Source organism: Urocitellus parryii, chromosome 6, assembly GCF_045843805.1.
Source record: "Urocitellus parryii isolate mUroPar1 chromosome 6, mUroPar1.hap1, whole genome shotgun sequence".
NCBI lineage: Eukaryota > Metazoa > Chordata > Mammalia > Rodentia > Sciuridae > Urocitellus > Urocitellus parryii.
The window spans coordinates 184,320,115-184,337,756 of NC_135536.1; the positions used below are offsets into that span (position 1 = coordinate 184,320,115).

General features: G+C 38.9%; 1 protein-coding gene across 2 annotated transcripts in view; it reads left to right on the forward strand.

Moving 5' to 3' along the window:
- Positions 1-17,642, forward strand: part of Ift52 (intraflagellar transport 52) — a 38,621-nt gene that overhangs the window by 18,799 nt on the left and 2,180 nt on the right. Inside the window, exons 7-12 of one of the 2 annotated variants that reach the window (XM_077799787.1) lie at positions 204-330; positions 2,434-2,520; positions 4,189-4,257; positions 9,208-9,362; positions 13,246-13,333; positions 14,574-14,682. In XM_077799787.1, coding sequence (XP_077655913.1) covers positions 204-330; positions 2,434-2,520; positions 4,189-4,257; positions 9,208-9,362; positions 13,246-13,333; positions 14,574-14,682 — 635 coding nt within the window. Of the gene's footprint in view, positions 1-203; positions 331-2,430; positions 2,521-4,188; positions 4,258-9,207; positions 9,363-13,245; positions 13,334-14,573; positions 14,683-17,642 lie in introns of those variants that run through there. The other variant, XM_077799788.1, reaches the window with a different exon arrangement.

Below are 17,642 nucleotides of genomic sequence, written 5' to 3' on the forward strand. Positions count from 1 at the left end.
TTAGTTCACATTCATATTTGCTAAGATACCGCATTAAACTTGTAACTATAGTTGTCCCAGTTTTTGAGTTAACTAACCCAAGCTTAGGAAAAAAATTGTATTTGATGGTGAATCAGTTTTGCTCAAGAAACACTTAAGTTTATTTTCAGATTTTAAAAATATATTTAATAAGCATTTGCATGTGTTCCTCTAATTTCTTACAGAGCTCTCACCTTTGTCTATCCTTTTGGTGCCACCTTGAGTGTCATGAAACCAGCAGTGGCTGTTCTGTCCACAGGCTCTGTCTGCTTCCCACTTAACAGACCCATTCTGGCTTTTTATCACTCAAAGGTACAACTTTTGTTAAATATGTGTGTGTATGTTATTTTTATTATTGAGATACTAAAAACTTCTTGTCATTTTGTATATGAGTTTCACATATTTTCTCACTGATCTTTATGTCAATCCAATGAAGTAGTTTTTAGGTATCCACATTTTATTCATGGGAAGCAGTGGGTCATCATATAATCAATGGTGTCAAATCCTAAACCTACCCCTTATTCTAAGTCTAAAGCTTTTCCACAATAGTGTGAGGGTATCTGTTTATAACTCTCAACCAACTTTGTCCTATTATTCTGTGTCCTCACCCTCAGAGTACTGAGAATCCATTCAGGAAAAGGGGGAGTTAACTACACAAAATTGGCTAGAATTAGCTGCTTTTGTTTTGGTTTATCCCAGGAGAACATATCAGAAGACTAGTTGTCCAGTTCTCATTTGGAGACCCCATGGAGTGTGGCAACAGTGGTCCAGAGGTCTCTATGTTATGCTGTCATTTTCCCACTGCCTTTTAATTCACATTTTGTTGAATTTACCTTCATCTGTCCATAAGACATGAAATTCATCAGCTGACCTTTCTGTTTTTTCAAGGGACTTAAATATCCCTTGGTCTACACATTCCTAGTTTTTCTTTGTGAGATCTAGTTTTATCTTTCCTCTTCTTATTTAAAGCTCTCATTTTTCTTAGGAAGTAAATAAATGTCTATGCTGTGAAAGATTTAAATGAAATTCATGTGGCTATTATGGTAGTTTTCTCTTCCAAATAGCTGAAATATTATTTTATTTTATTATTTTTTTATTTTTTTAAATTTTTAATATTTATTTTTTAGTTCTCGGTGGACACAACATCTTTGTTGGTATGGTGCTGAGGATCGAACCCGGGCCGCACGCATGCCAGGCGAGCGCGCTACCGCTTGAGCCACATCCCCAGCCCCTGAAATATTATTTTAAAACTAAAGTGTTATTTTTGAGATGTGGAAATAGTTTATATAAACTGTCAGTTTATAAATACAAATGAAAATGAGATAGTATTTTAAGAGGCCTCTGGTTTAATACTGCAAACTATGATTATTTGATTTCTTTTTTTGTTGTTGTTTTGTTTTTTCTTGTTTTGACAATTTGGGGGATTGAATCCAGGGCTTCTTGCATACTAGGCAAGTGATCCACCACTGAGATACATACCCAGCCTTTTTTAAACAATTTTTAAAAATTTTAAACAAGGTCTAGTTAAGTTTCCAAGGTTGTCCTTGTGATCCTCCTGCCTCAGCCTCCTGAGTAACTAGGATTATTGGTGTGTGCCACCACTCCTGTCTCCTTTACCTTAATGTTTCATTTGGATTTATTTCTAATTATTTGTGACATAATTAGATATAGTTATGGATATAACATTGCAGGTAGATTTTTTTTTTTGTGTATTTCAGTTTGTTTTGTTGCATATGTTGACAGTTGTTGCAGCAGTGTGTGACAGTTTGAGCAGCAATGTGTGAAAGAACTCATTTCACTAAACCTGACCAACACTTTATAGTCTTTTTTATATTTATTAATCTGATAGGTAAAAGTACTTTGACTAATACTGAAGTTTTTTCTTATGAACCAGTCGATATTTCTTTTTGTGAACTTTTCATATTGATAGTTTAGTTTTCTGTTTGAATATTAAACTCTATTTTTTTTTTGTACTTATAAATGTCTTTGAAATTCTGATAGAATATGTTTGGGTTTGCCTTTTCTCCCCCTTTAAAATTGTTATTGGTCTGAGAGAATAGTTCAGTGGTAGAATGCTTACATAGCATGTGTAAGGCTTTGGATTCTATCCCCAGCATTAAAAAAAATTATGATCTTCATTTATATGATAACATTGGGAAAAGGCTGGCAAACCAATTTATATTACTTTTTGTTAAAATTAAGTGGGAAAATATAGATATGTCTAAAATGAGAGGCCAAGTAAGTTGTAGTTGTCATCACAGTGGATACTGATAGACTGTTAAAATCCTAATGTGAATTGGCACTTTTTAGTATGTAAGATAGTTGCTGACATGATTCTGGTGGTAAATGTTGAGGGACTAGGATACATGCAGTGTTTTGGGATCTGAGTATCTGACAGTGCTTTGTCATTAGTAGAACCAAGGCGGGAAGCTGGCAGTGCTTGGCTCATGTCACATGTTCAGTGACCAGTATTTGGATAAAGAAGAAAACAGCAAAATCATGGTGAGCTTTTCCCTGTCATCAAATTGATGTATCAATATTGGTAAGCACCTTTACTGATTTAAAACCATCTCTTCAGAATCCATTATATGGTGGTACTAAGAATACAGAGTTTCAGGCATAGTCCCTTGCTTAGAAAAAGTTTATAGCACATGAAGAAAAAGAATGACATACAGATTAATCCAGAAATATATTTCTAAGCATGCCAAGTAGGGATGAGAGCCGACCCTGAGAGGAGCAAGCTTAATAAGGACCTTAAGTGTAAAGCCCCAGAACTTGAACTTTATGCCAGAAGCTATGGGGACCCCTTTAGGGTTTGCAGCAGCCTTGGGCATAGTCAGATCCCTCTGTCATTTGTGTGGAATGAGAAAGGGGCAGCCAGAGCCAGTTAAGAGGCTGGTGAAGTCAACCAGGTAAAAAGAATAAAGACTGAATCAAGGAGTGAAGGGAGAATGGAGAGGAGGGGCGGAGAGTGTGCATGGAAGCTAGGAACTTTATGTACAGCACTGACTGATGAGGGCAATGAAGTAAAGACATTGCAGTTATTCTGTCAGAATAGTGTAAAGGACAGTAGAGTGGGAAGCAGATACCTTCACAGAGCTGTACATTGTGGGATTCCAGTGGCTTACTTGTCACAGGAAGTTATACGAATTAGTGAAATTGACTCCTTCCATTTTAGAAGGGTTGTATTGAGAGTCTGTTTTTTTTTTTTTTGAGAGAGAGAGAGAGAATATTTTTATTTTTAATATTTATTTTTTAGTTTTTGGCGGACACAACATCTTTGTTTGTATGTGGTGCTGAGGATCGAACCCGGGCCGCACACATGCCAGGCGAGCGCGCTACCGCTTAAGCCACATCCCCAGCCCCTTGAGAGTCTTATTAAAGTCTTATTTATGTAGAATCCTCATGAATTTCTAGTGCCTCTAGATGTAGTCTTGGAGAGCTAGATGTTCTTTTTTATTTCCCTGTAGTACTGGGGATTAAACCCGGGTGCTCTCTCACTGAGCAACATCCCCAGCCCTTTATTGTTAATTTAATTTGCCTAGGCTAACCTTGAACTTGTGCTCGTTCTGCCTCAGCTTCCTGGTGGCTAGGATTACACACATGTTGGCATAGTACCTTGCTCTTAGATATTCTGCTTTTTAGTAGCTATACTTTTTTTTTTTTTTTGGTACTGGGTATTGAACTCAGGGGCACTTGATCACTGAGCCACGTCCCCAGTCCTATTTTGTATTTTATTTAGAGACAGGGTGAGTTGCTTAGCACCTCGCTTTTGGTAAGGCTGGCTTTGAATTCACCATCCTCCCAAGCTGCTGAGATTACAGGCGTGTGCCACTGTGTCTGGCTAGTAGCCATACTTTTTAAGATCAGACTGCCATCATATTAAAAGGTTTTTTCAGGATTGTGAACAAGTTTTAATAAATTTTGGCTTACGGTTAAGTATTAGAGTGTCCTAAGGTAAATGATGAATTTCTGACAATAAAGGTTGCATTAAGAGAAGAAAACCTTTAAGTTTTCATATGATATCACCAATAGAAGTCTGGTTACTTTTCTGAATCATTGGTTTAGTCTTTTTCCTTTATTATTTTTTTCTTGATTGACTTAACTCTCTGACCTTTAGCTTTTCCAAATAACCAGGTATCTAATTCTGTGTTTATTTTTTAAATCCAGGATGTTGTTTTCCAGTGGCTCACAACAGGAGACATTCACCTAAATCAGATTGATGCTGAGGACCCAGAGGTAGGAGGTTGTGAATCATTAGAAACTTAAAAATGAGCCGGGCATAATGGTACATGACTATAATCCCAGTGCCTTGGGAGGCTGAGATGGAAGATTGCAAGTTCAAAGCCAGCCTCAACAACTTGGGCCCTGAGCAACTTAGCAAGACCCTGTCCCAAAATTTAAAAAAACAGGCTGGAGATGTGGCTCAGTAGTTAAGTGCCCCTAGGTTTAATCCCTGATGCCAAAAAAAAAAAAAAAAAAGAAGAAGAAGAAGAAATTTATAAATAAAAAAATGGATCCGCTTTTCACTACCACTTCTAATAGTTCCAAAGGAACATATGTCTGTCTTGTATATAAGAGGGAAAAAAGTGATTTTGAGGGGTACAGGAAGACCTCCTGCCTCAGCCTCTGGAGTCACTGGGATAACAGCTATGTGCCATGACTCCCAGCTAAATTATATAATTAATCATAGAATTAATTAGGGTGGTAGCCCATATATACATATAAGAACTAAAATTTAAAATATACTTTCTGGCTCAATCTTATAAACAAATAAGTAAGTAAATAAATAAAGGTCTATCTATAATTAAAATATATATGTATATATTAAAAACAAAACAGAATTTCTCTAAAGTATAATTGGGAAAAAATTTTAAAAAATAAAAACTTCTACACATCTCCCATTTTCTTTGCAATCTAGATGCATATGTAATAACTGTGAAAAAAAAAATTTAAAAATATAAACTTCCACACATCTTCCACTTTCTTTGCAACCTAGATGCATATATAATTCATATATTAAATACAGCTATGGGATTGGGAGTGGAGCTCAGTGGTTGAGCATTTGCCTAGCATGTTTGAGGCCCTGGGCTTAATCCCCAACACAGAAAAAATAAAATGAGTTATCTACCTCTGCTTCCCAACTATCATGAGCTGAGTAGCTTTCCTCTGCCATACCCTTCTACCATGATGTCTACCTCCCCATGGACCCATAGCAGTAGAGTCAGCTGACCAAAACAATTTTTTTTACTTCTAAATTGTTCATGTCAGATATTAAAAATAAATAAATGAGTTATCTGTCAAAAAGGATTTCTCTTAAAAATACAAAAAAAATACATTTTTTTCATGAAAAAAGTCATATTATTAGAATTTAAGTTTTAAACTGTAATTTTGTTGTCTTTTAAAATAATTCTAGGGGCTGGGGATGTGGCTCAAGCGATAGCGCGCTCGCCTGGCATGCGTGCGGCCCGGGTTCGATCCTCAGCACCACATACAAACAACGATGTTCTGTCCGCCAAGAACTAAAAAATAAATATTAAAAAATAAATAAATAAATAAATAAAAAATAAAATAAAATAATTCTAAAGGCAGTATGGTAATTGAGACAAGGTAATATGATCATTGGAATGGAAACCAGTAACCTGCATTCCAGGTCTGGCTCCACCACTGGTCTTGGGACTGTAGCAGGTTCTTTTTGACATCTTTTAATTCTGGAATCTCATCTGTAAAGCAGGAACTCTGATACTTGTGCTGTGTATCTCACAGGATGATTTTGAGGCCTGTTTTAATGGATGGGAATTTATTTACTAAACTAAATTCACTTAAAACCATGCTATGTAAGCTATCTATCTATCTATCTATCAACCTATTTATTTATTTATTTATTTTTGTGGGACTGGGGATCAAACCCAGGACCTCACACATGCTAGATGCAATGCTCTACCACTGAGCTACACTCCCAGCTCAGCTTTTAAAAATTTTCACATTTACTATATTCCCAGCCCCTGTATGTCATACACTTACACACATAGATCATTGTATTATCTCACAATAATCCTGGGAGATGGATGGTCACATTCCCATTTTATGGATGAGGAAACTGAAATTTTACAAGTTTGCAATGTGCTCTTTTTTTTTTTTTTTTTTAAGAGAGAGTGAGAGAGGAGAGAGAGAGAGAGAGAGAGAGAGAATTTTTTTTAATATTTATTTATTTTTTTAGTTCTCGGCAGACACAACATCTTTGTTGGTATGTGGTGCTGGGGATCAAACCCTGGCCGCACGCATGTCAGGCGAGCGCGCTACCGCTGAGCCACATCCCCAGCCCCTGCAATGTGCTCTAACAGTAGGCAAATGCAGAGGTAGGACACAAACCCAGGTCTTCCTGGTTCAAAGCCTGTTCCTTGTTTAATTGATTTTCTGTTTCTTAAACTCTGAAATGAAAAGAAGATGATTTTTCAGCTATGGGTAACAGTTGTGGCAAGAAGGTATTCTATCAGAGATGGCCGTACACTAACTGCTTCTTCCCTCAGCCATGGCTTTTTAGAAGCTGTTTGCCTTAGGAAACACGAGAGCCCCTGAGGTATTCCCTTATTTGGGTACATGAAGCATATGGATATTTTACTTGAATTTCTCTTGAAAAATTATATATGTCCCCAAAGTTAAATGACTGGGGTACAGCATGGAATTCACTTTTCAGCTCTCACAGTACCTAGGCCAGAGTGGGCAGTATCTTTGATAGCTGTCAATCCTGGTGAGATAGTTGGGTCAACGGAGCTGTGCTAAGAGAGGCTGCATCTGTTCCTTTTCTGTGTGACACCTTGCTCCTGCTAAGTTTCTGTCATTCCTAGTTTTTAGCCAAGAAAACTAAAGTTGGGAAATCCTTTAAGGTCTGCAATTAGGTCAATTCCAGGTCAGGCTGGTTTTGGAGCCTTTCCTTTCCTGCTGCCCTGTTCTTCACTGTCCATCACACCTGACCCAAGACTAATTCAGAAAGGAGGCATTCATATAAAACCAAGGGGGGCTGGGGATGTGGCTCAAGTGGTAGCGCGCTGGCCTGGCATGCGTGTGGCCCGGGTTCGATCCTCAGCACCACATACCAACAAAGATGTTGTGTCCGCCGAGAACTAAAAAAAATAATAAATATTAAAAATTCTCTCTCTCTCTCTCTCTCTCTCTCTCTCTTTCTCTCTCTCTCTCTCTGCTCTCTCACTCTCTCTTTAAAAAAAAAAAAAAAAAGCATATGAAACCAAGGGAAGATTGTAGTGTTAAGGGCTTTCTCTCAAATCATGCCTGTATCTTCCAGATGTGAGACCTGGTGACAATTGTGCTTTGTATTGTATGACTTTAGAAAGGTAAATGCTACATCCAGTAACATTGTAAAGTGAGAAATTGTGAAAATCTGAACTTCCTATGATTTTAGATCAAACCTTATTATATTACAATGGATTTTAAACTCAGATATTATCTCATTGTCAAGTAGTATTTGGTGAAACAGAAGATCAATAAGAAGCTGGAGGAGTTGACCTAACAAGTTTTAACCTCAGAATCTGCCAGGAAGTCAGGAAAGCCAGTGGTCCCAGAAGTACTCTTACATTTCTTTCTTTCTGTACACCTAAGGCCTTAATGATTTTCTGAATTAGGGTTTTGTGGAAAGGCCCTATGCAGAGAATTAAGAGAATCAGCTTCAGGATCTTTGGGTTGACTGGCCCAGGCCTGGACTCTGTTGCATTTTAGTGTGTCTTGGCATATTGGTACCCTTGTTATTGCACTTGTCTTCCTGTTGCCAGGAAGGATATTTATTTGTTTATGCTCTTCTCTCATTTATTGTTTAAAAAAAGAGATTGAAGATTGGAGAGTTTTGACCCTTGGGCTACAGAAAAGAATGAACCAATTTATTATTTATGTAATGCTCAGGCCTATCTCTTGCAGTGGTGGAGCTAGAGAATACAGGAAACTGTACACTGCAGATAACTTCAGAGGACCCATTTTTAAACTATTACCAAGTTGGCCTTGTTAGCTAATTACATTTCAAAAGGCAATAAAAAGCAAAATTCTTGTTGACAACATTCATTTAGTTAAATTTGAATTTATTTTTTGAATAGGTAATACATTCACATAGTTCAGAATTCAAAAGCATACACAACAAATAGTCTTCCTTCTATCTTTCAGCCTGGCCGCTCTGTTCCCCTTCCAATGACCACAATAGTAGTAGTGTCCTACATGTTCTTCCAGAGATATGTTATAAAAGCAAGTATGTGAGTGTGTGTGTACTTTCTTTCCTCTTCTTTTATGCAAATAGTACCACATTTGCTGTGTATGCATACTATCCTGGCACCTTACCTTTTGATATTATCAATATGACCTGAGAACTTTTCCATGTTCTTTAAAGAGCTTTCTTCTCTTTTTCTGTTCATTTTTAAGAGTATATTTCACATTGTTTGAAAATACTATACTATATTGAACAACCTCCTATTGATATTTAGGTTCCCTGATCCTTTACTATTATCAGCACTGAGCATATGTTATCATTGAGGACTCTCAGCAATGTTGGAGGATGTCTTAGGCTAAAAGAGAAGGGCTAGGATCTAGTGTACAAAGGGAAGGGATGTCTGTGCTGGCATCACTGGCATTTCTGTACTTGACAGGACAGAAAACAGTATGGCCCAGATGCTGGTGTAGGGTGCATATTGTAGTGAGAGTTGATGTATTTTCTTTTATAATTGCTTCTATTTTCTCACTAAAATAGAAAATAAAGTCACTCACTAAAATTTAATAGATCAAAACTATTTTGGATGGATAATTTGACAAAGGGAAGTATTGCCTTGGGTGTGGGAATGGAAGTGGACTAGGGAGATAGAATTGAGTGCCTGGTAGTCAAGATGAGACATCGTGAAATTAAAAGAAGACTGACATCATGATTGTGTGTTTCTGCAGCTGTGTTCAGCTGTGTTAGTATCTGCTTGAGTATTTGGAGAGTTGGACTTCACCAGCCTTGGGCTTTAGCCAAGAGAGTTTTGTTCCTCTTTCCATTTAAAATGGCTTAAGATTTCGTTGTCTATGATCATGAATAGTGAAATCTCTTGGCAAGAAAGTTTAAGTACTGCAGATTTGAGACCTCAGACAGTGGAGACTCAACAAAATGAACTCTTGTTCCTGCTTTGCTGAAAGGAACCCTCTTATGGCTTTCAGATCTCCGACTACATGATGCTACCTGACACAGCCACCCTGTCAGAGCGTCTGCGAGTGTGTCTCCAGGAGGGTGATGAGAACCCACGTGACTTTACCACCCTCTTCGATCTGTCCATTTACCAGCTGGATACCACCTCCCTCCCCAAGGTTATCAAGTCAGTACCTGGGGCTCTTTGAGCTACACTTTAGTTCATTTATGTTTGTTTGAAAACATGAGCTTGGGGACAGGAATTAGGGTCACAGCAAAGGTGGTAGACAAAACGTTCTCAGATCTATGACGAGGCCAACAGAGAAACTGGGGTTGGGGATGCAGAGCAACTGCCAGCACTTATTAGCCACTGTGTATTCCAAGCTATGTACCAAGCACTTAGAATGACTGACCTTTTCCATTTTGCCCAGGACTTTTCTAGGTTTAACACAGAGAACTTTAAGACCCAGGAACCCCCTCAGTAAACTGAGATACTTACACTGTTAATGCCATTGAAAACTTTTCCACGGTCCTGAGAGTTATTAGCCATGTTTCCATATGAGGAACTGAGGTTTAAAGAAGGAAGAGACAGTATTCCCTCCCTAAGAAGGAAGGGACAGTATTTTCCGAAGGTGAGCAGGGATTTAAATTCTGTCCTAAATGACTTTCAGGCCAGTGCTTTCTCCTGTTTTATTGCCTGATTTATTGTTTTCCATCCCTGATGGTCAGAGAATAACATTTTTGAGCATATTTTGCCTGGCTCAGGATCTATATCTAAATAAACCAAAGGTGGAGTGTACAAGTACAGATACTTGTCTTCATACGCCTGTCCTTATGTTCAAGTTAACAAATACTGAGTGCCTACTGTACTAGAAACTATCCCTGAAATTTCCTGTTTATGGAAGAGACAGACAAGTTCTGATTAAGCTTATTATGTAAACCCTAAATGTGAAGTTTAAACTAGAGATGGGCATAATGAATATAGGGAATTTGATTCTGATTGAGGATCTTATGAAAAAATTGCATTTTTAGCTACATGTTGATTCTTCAACAAACATTTCTTCAAGGCCTTGTATCTACTCAGCACTGTGTGTATTCGTAGAAGGATTTCAGGAGATAAGCTGGGGACATTGAGAGAGAGGTTTTCAGTGATGTCCTTGTATGAGCAATGTCCAGATAGGCATTAAGACATTTATATATGTGTATATGTAGATTAAAGAATATGGTAGAAGATGGTACAAACTTCAAGTGGACTACTGGGGATTGGAGTACTGGGGCAGTTGCATTTTTAATAGGATGGTCGGAGTGATTTTTTTTTTTTTTTTGTACTGGGGACTGAAGCCGGAGGCACTTCACTACTGAGCCACATCCTTTTTATTTTTTATTTTGAGACAGGATCTGGCTGAGTTGCTTAGGGCCTCACTAAGTTGCTGAGGCTGGCTTTGAGCTCACGGTCATCCTGCTTCAGCCTCCTATGTCACTAGGATTACAGGGATGTACCACCATGCCCAGCTCAGAATGGCATCATCTTGAGGTGGTGATGCTTGAGCAAAAATTTGAAGGACGTGAGCAAGTGAGCCATGTGGGTATCTGAGGGAAGAACACTGGGCAGAGTGTTCTCAGAGTGACCAGTATAAAGAGAACAAGATGGGGCTGGGGATGTGGCTCAAGCAGTAGCGCGCTCACCTGGCATGCAAGTGGCCCGGGTTCGATCCTCAGCACCACATATAAACAAAGATGTTGTGTTCGCCAGAAACTAAAAAATAAATATTAAAATTCTTAAAAAAAAAAAAAAGAGAACAAGATGGGAAAGTGCTTGATTATTCAAGGAAGAGCCAAAAGACTGTTGGGGCTGGAGCAGGAACAGGAATGATAGGAGACTTGGTGGGGCCTTATAGACTTTTTTTTTTTGGTACTGAGGATTGAACCCAGGGTGCTTTACCACTGAACCACATCCCCAGCCCTTTTAATTTCTTTATTTGAGACAGGGCCTTACTAAGTTACTTAGGGCGTCACTAAATTGCTGAGGCTGACCTTGAACTTGTGATTCTCCTGCCTAAGCCCCAATACCTGGGATTACAGGTGTGTACTACTATGCCCAGCTCCTTATAGGCCTTTGTGAGGACCTAAGGTCAGCCTTGACTGAGAGAAAAGTTTTGAGGAGAGGTATGACATGATGACTAATTTCTTTAAAGTGAGGGATCAAGGACTGGGGGGTGTGACTCAGTGGTACAGCATATCTAGAATGTGCAAGGCCTAGGGTTCCATCCCCAGCACTACAAAAAGAGAAAGGGAAAAAAGTACATCTGTTCTGTCATAAAATGAGGGGAGCAAGGGTGGAAGCAGAGAATAAAGGGAGATGATTCCAGTAATCCAAGCACAAGATGATACTCCAGCTGGTGGTAGTTGTGGAGGTGGTGAGGAGTGGTCAGATTCTAGATATATTTTGAAGGTATAGGCAGCAAGAGATACTAAATAGTGGAATGTGGAGGGTGAGAAGAAAAGGGGTCAAGGATGACTTCAAGGTTTGGTCTTAGCAATTAAAAGGATAAAGTTGCAATAACAGTTGGGGAAGACTGAGTAGATTGGACAGGAAGAACTGAAGTTCAGTTTGAGACATATTGAGTTAAGATGTCTGTGAAATGTCCAGATGATGTTGAGTGGCAGTTGTACATGTTATCTTATGATCAGCAGAGAAATTTGGACTAGAGATTTAAATTTGGGGATTTGGGGGTACATCTGTATTTCATCAAAAGAACACACTTGATTCAGGCATGGTGGTGCATTCCTGTAATTCCAGCCTCTCACCCCACCAAAAAAAAAGATGCCGAGGCTGGCTTTGGAATCAAAATCCTCCTGTCTCAGCCTCCTAAGCCAGTGGGATTACAGGTGTGGGCTGCTTTTGGATAACTGGCTTTGGACAACTCTTAAATGTATTGTCTTTTTTTTTTTTTTTTTTTTTTTGTACTGGAGATTAAGTCCTTTGAACCATATGAATTTGGAAGCTACTTAAAATCTTTATATCTGTTTCCTCTTCCTTAAGAGATTATGCCCATATTCCAGGGTTGCTTTGGTGATGAAATGAAGTGAGTTTAAGTATCTAGCACAGGGTCAGGCACAATATGTGGCAGGTAGTTGGTACTCAATAAATTATTTCTCTTCCCTCTATGGGGATCTGCTGCTCATTGCTAGGAAGGGTTCTCCCCAAGCACAAGGGGAGAACTTTCTGACATCACTGCTTTCTGACATCACTCATACATACAGCCTTGTCCACTCATCGGTGTTTACTTTTGTGGCTTAATTTTGAAAGCTCACAAATATGTATAAAATTTAAATTGGATGAGTATATTTTGATTAGCCTCTTCTGCGGGGGAGGTTAGCTAGCTTTCAAAATTAGGTAAAATCCAAAAAAGACAGACTAATTGTTAGAATAGAAGCAAAGGGAAAGCCACAGTAGCCCAACACCACAGGGTACGATTAGCACTTGACATTGTAAACTTTTCCCACCGCTCTGTGTACCATAGCCCCTCTGGTCCCTGTGCTATGTGACAAGGCCTAGCCCCCTCCTACCTTTTTCCTTCCTCTTGCCTCTGCCAAGGACACTCTTGAAGATAATTGTATGACTTCCTCCCTCTCTCACTTAGGGCTCCTCTGACAAGTCACTTGCAGCCTCTGTCTCTGGATTTGCTTTTTTTTTTTTCTTAATACTTATAGATAACTGGCATATTACTGTTTTTTTGGGTTATTGTTGTTTTGTTTACTATCTCTCCTCCCCAAGAATGTAAGTTCCACAAAGGCCTCCTTGCTCTCTTCTTTTCACTGCTGTTGTACTTGTGTGTGTAAATTGCCTGGGACCAGTAGATATTCAGTTAGAGTCTGTGGAGTAAAGGAGCACAAGGAAGGGCAGAGCATGCAAATCTGTTGATTAGCCAGAAGCAAACTAGATTTTATTTTTTAAAAATAGTCCTGAATCACCCACCATCTTTGAGGAGAACAGCACAGTGTGGTGAGTTAGATGTGCCTTGCTACAGTGTCTCACCTTGATCCTAGCTTTTGTTTTATTAACACAGGGCTCATGAGCAGCTAAATGTAAAACATGAACCACTTCAACTCATTCAACCTCAGTTTGAGACGCCGCTGCCAGCCCTTCAGCCTGCGGTGAGTAGGTGTACTCATGGGCCACCCCTGCAGAGCCCCACTTTTTACTTTGATTGTGGACCCCTCTGTGTGCTGTTTGTGGCATGCCTCACTGAGTCAGAGTGATCTGCCTCTGAAATGCATAGGTAGGCAACCTGTTAGTATTCTGTAGGGATGAACATGGTAAGCTTCCTGAGGGATCAAGAAAGTGGACATTTTTGACTATCTTATAGAGTTGTAGGGCATACTGTGAGACTGCCTAGTAAGAAGGAAAAAAACACTTGTGCTGTCTTTCTAGACATTGGATACTCAGATTGATAGCAGTTCTAAAAGTCCAGGGAAGCTGCATATGGTGGTGCACACAGATAATACCAGCAACCTTGGGAGGCTGAGACAGGAGGATTGTAAGTTCAAGGCCAGCCTTAGCAACTTAGTGAGGCCTGGGCAATTTAGCAAGATCCTACCTGAAAATAAAAACACGTATTGGGGATGTGGCTCAGTGGTTAAGCACCCCTGGATACAATCCTTGGTAGAATAGAATAGAATAGGATAGAATAGAATAGAAACAAGAAAGGATCAGGAATGGAATAGGAATGGCATGGCATGGCATAGCCTGGAGATAGTCAAGTATAGACAGGCTATTCTTCAGCTTTTTAGTCCAGTATTAACTCAACCTGCTTAGTTTGTCCTGTACATTCTGGAATGTTATGAGCCAGTTGGCTTCAGTTTGCTAGCTTGAAATTGGCCGTGATAGAGTATTTATATCATAGAAAATAGCAAGTGCCACAAATCAGATATTTTGTTTTGAGAATTCATAGTTAGAAGTATACCAGCAGATCACTGGTTCATAACTATGAATTCTGACCTAGTTCAGCATTTGCTATACTAATCTGTTCCCCAAATAATCTCTGTTCCTAAAGATCTCATGATCAAATGAGAAATGAGTTGAAAAATCAAATGTTTAGCCCAAACTTAATCCCTAACCTTTGCATCGACGTGCCAAGTTAGTTGGCATCCATATTTCAGCTTGATCAGTTTAGTGGTGGTGTTAGAGCTGATTCTGTTTGGTTGCTTTCAGAATTCTCAAGTCTGGCTTGGCATGGGTCTGTTGGATGAGGGCAGGAGGAGGGGAATTTAACCATGGGAATTTGGGTGGTTCATCCCCAGGGAAGGGCTGAGTTGGCCTCTAATTTCCGGTGCATCTCATTATTATTAGTTATGGCTTTTGATAACTCTTTCAGGACAGACTGTTTCCTTTTAGGTTTTCCCTCCTAGCTTCCGGGAGTTACCACCTCCTCCTCTGGAACTGTTTGACTTAGATGAGACGTTCTCATCTGAGAAAGCACGGCTTGCTCAGATCACCAATAAATGTAAGTTTGGCCAATTTTTCAATTTTGTATTTTTTTTAATATTTATTTTTCAATTTTCAGTGGACACAACATCTTTTATGTGGTGCTGAGGATTGAACCCAGCACCACGCATATGCCAGGCGAGTGCGTTACCGCTTGAGCCACATCCCCAGCCCTCAATTTTGTATTCTTTATGACTTTTACTTAACTGTGAACTTTTGAGATTTGCTGAGGGAGACCAAAATATGTACAGATGTATGAAGTTAAAATTTTTTCATCTCAGTTAAAATTTTTTCATCTCATACAAATGATACTAGTTGTTTTTCTTGAGGCCAGTTAGCTCAGTGATTTAGAACACAGTGCTAAGAAGGAAGCCAAAAAGTCGTGACTCTCATCCTTGTAGGCCTTTAGTTCTGACCTGTTGATAACCATAGGCTGAATCCTGAGCTGGCTACTATCTAGTAAATCTAGGCCATTGATCATATGAAAAGTCATGAATAAAAATGAGTCATGACCAAAAGAATATGCCGTAAAGAGCCTTCAAACTGGGAGTCAGATGAAATGAGGCTCTAGGCCACGCAACTCCATGATGAGTGGTGGACCTGCCTATTGATTGCTGACATGCCCAACCTTCGGCACAGCAAATAGGCCTGTACATATATGTCCAGGAGCATAATCCACAGTGCAGCACTTTCCTCTCTCCTGGGAGTATAATTTAAGGAGATGAATGAAGGATTACAGATGACTTCTACATGATTTATTTTAAAAATGTATTAAAATTGGGAATAGCCTTACTGTCTACTTGCAGGGGAATGGTAGTAAATTGTGTCCCATTCAATCAGTTGGACAATAAGTAGTCATTATGAAAGAAGTTTATAGGCCAGGGAGTGATGGCAGAATTTTAAGAGGCAATCCTAATGAAGCAAGGTATAAACTGCACACACAGTAGATCCCAACTGTGTGAAATCTGTATGTATCTGAAGACCAGAAAGTTATGTGAAAAAATGGAAATAGTTCACTGAAAAATAGAGCACCTTTACTACATCTTTATTCTGTGAGAGGCATTGTGGTAGATGTTGGCAGTGAACACTTAGCAAGAAAGGGCTGGGGTGCAGCTCAGTGTTAGAGAGCTTACCTAAAATGCACAAGGTGCTGGATTTCATCTCCTGCAACACCAAAAAAATAAAAAATAAAATAAAAAGACATAATGGTTAGTGTAGAAGGAATAGTATCTTTGAAGAATCAGATGCTTTTAACCAACATCCCAGCATTTCTTTTTTGCAATTTTTTCTATGAAAATTCTTATAAAAATGTAGAATAAAAATGATACTGCTATGTAGATATTAATTGTACCATGCAAAAAAATTGGAAGCAGTCTAATGGTTCATCCTTCAATAAATAAGAGTATGAAATCAAGTGGAATATTATGTCTTTTAAAAGTAAGATGTAGGGGGCTGGGATTCTGGCTCAGAGGGAGAGCATTTGCCTCACATTCGTGAGGCACTGGGTTTGATCCTCAGCTCCACATAAAAATAAAAAAATAAAGATACTGTGTCTACCTATAACTATATATATATATATATATATATATATATATTTTTTTTTTTTTAAAGTAAGATGTAGAACATAAGCTCTGACATGGAATTTCTGTGGCATATTATTAAATGATGGCAGCAAGAAGAAGGGCTGGGCTGTAGCTTGGTGGCAGAGCACTTGCCTAGTATGCACAAGGCCCTGGGTTTAATCCCCAGAACCACAAAAACCACACAAACTATGGTGATAACTTATAGAACTATTATAGTTTGATTCCACTTTTGTGAAAACTTGTATTTACACACAGAGGCATATATAGCAATAATTCGGTAGTCTTACCTTGGTGGGGCAAGAGTCTAGGATGGTCCTGATAGCTATACATTTTAATTTATTTTATTTTTTTTATGGTGCTAAGGATCAAACCTGGGGCCTTGTACTATTCAAGTGCTGTCCACTGTGCTATATTCCCAACCTATTTATGTTTTCAAAACTTACATTTCTATCATAACTTTAAAAAATGTGAATCAGGGCTGGGGTTGTGGCTCAGTAGTAGAGAGCTTGCCTAGTATGCATTAGGCACTGGGTTTGATTCTCAGCACCACATAATAAATAAGTAAATAAAGGTCCATCAAAATCTAATAAAAAATATTTTTTTTAAAATGTGAATCAGAGGGGGAAGAATTAGTGTAATGAATGACGGGCAGTAATTACTGGAGCTGGGAATAGCTTCACAGATAAATGTTAATGATGGATTATGGGTGATTTTTTCTTTTCTAAAATAATCTTATAATAAATGCTATTTAAAATACCCACCTGCCTTTTTCATAGTGGTTCTTGTTGCAGTCCGAGAATGGTAGCTTGAGTTCCTGCTGGGTGGTCCAGAACTTATAATGTTAGAATGCTGGGGACTAAGAAAGCCAGAACTAAGCCAGATGCGATGGCACATACCTGTAATCCCAGCAATATGGGAGGCTGAGGCAGGAGGATAACAAGTTTAGATGAGCCACAGCAACTTAGTGAGGCCCTAAACAACTTAGCAAGACCCTGTCTCCAAATGAAAAATAAAAAGGGCTGGGGGTGTGGCTCAGTGGTAGAGGGACTCTCGGTTCAATCACTAGTTAAAAAAAAGAAAAGAAAAGAAAACCAATCCAGCCTCAGTCTGACAGTATGTCACTTTTGTCTTAATTATAAAAGTAGCACATCCGAAATCTCAAGTTTGTCACTGTTTAAGTCTACATCACCCTAGGAACCAGTGAGTTAAGATATGTAGGATCTTTTTTTAAAAAAAAAAATTATTTTTTGTTGTAGTTGGACACAATACTTTTATTTATTTTTATGTGGTGCTGAGGATCGAACCCAGGGCCTTGCACGTGCTAGGCGAGCACTCTACCGCTGAGCTACAACCCCAGCCCAAGATATGTAGGATCTTGATAGGGAAGATCTAAAAA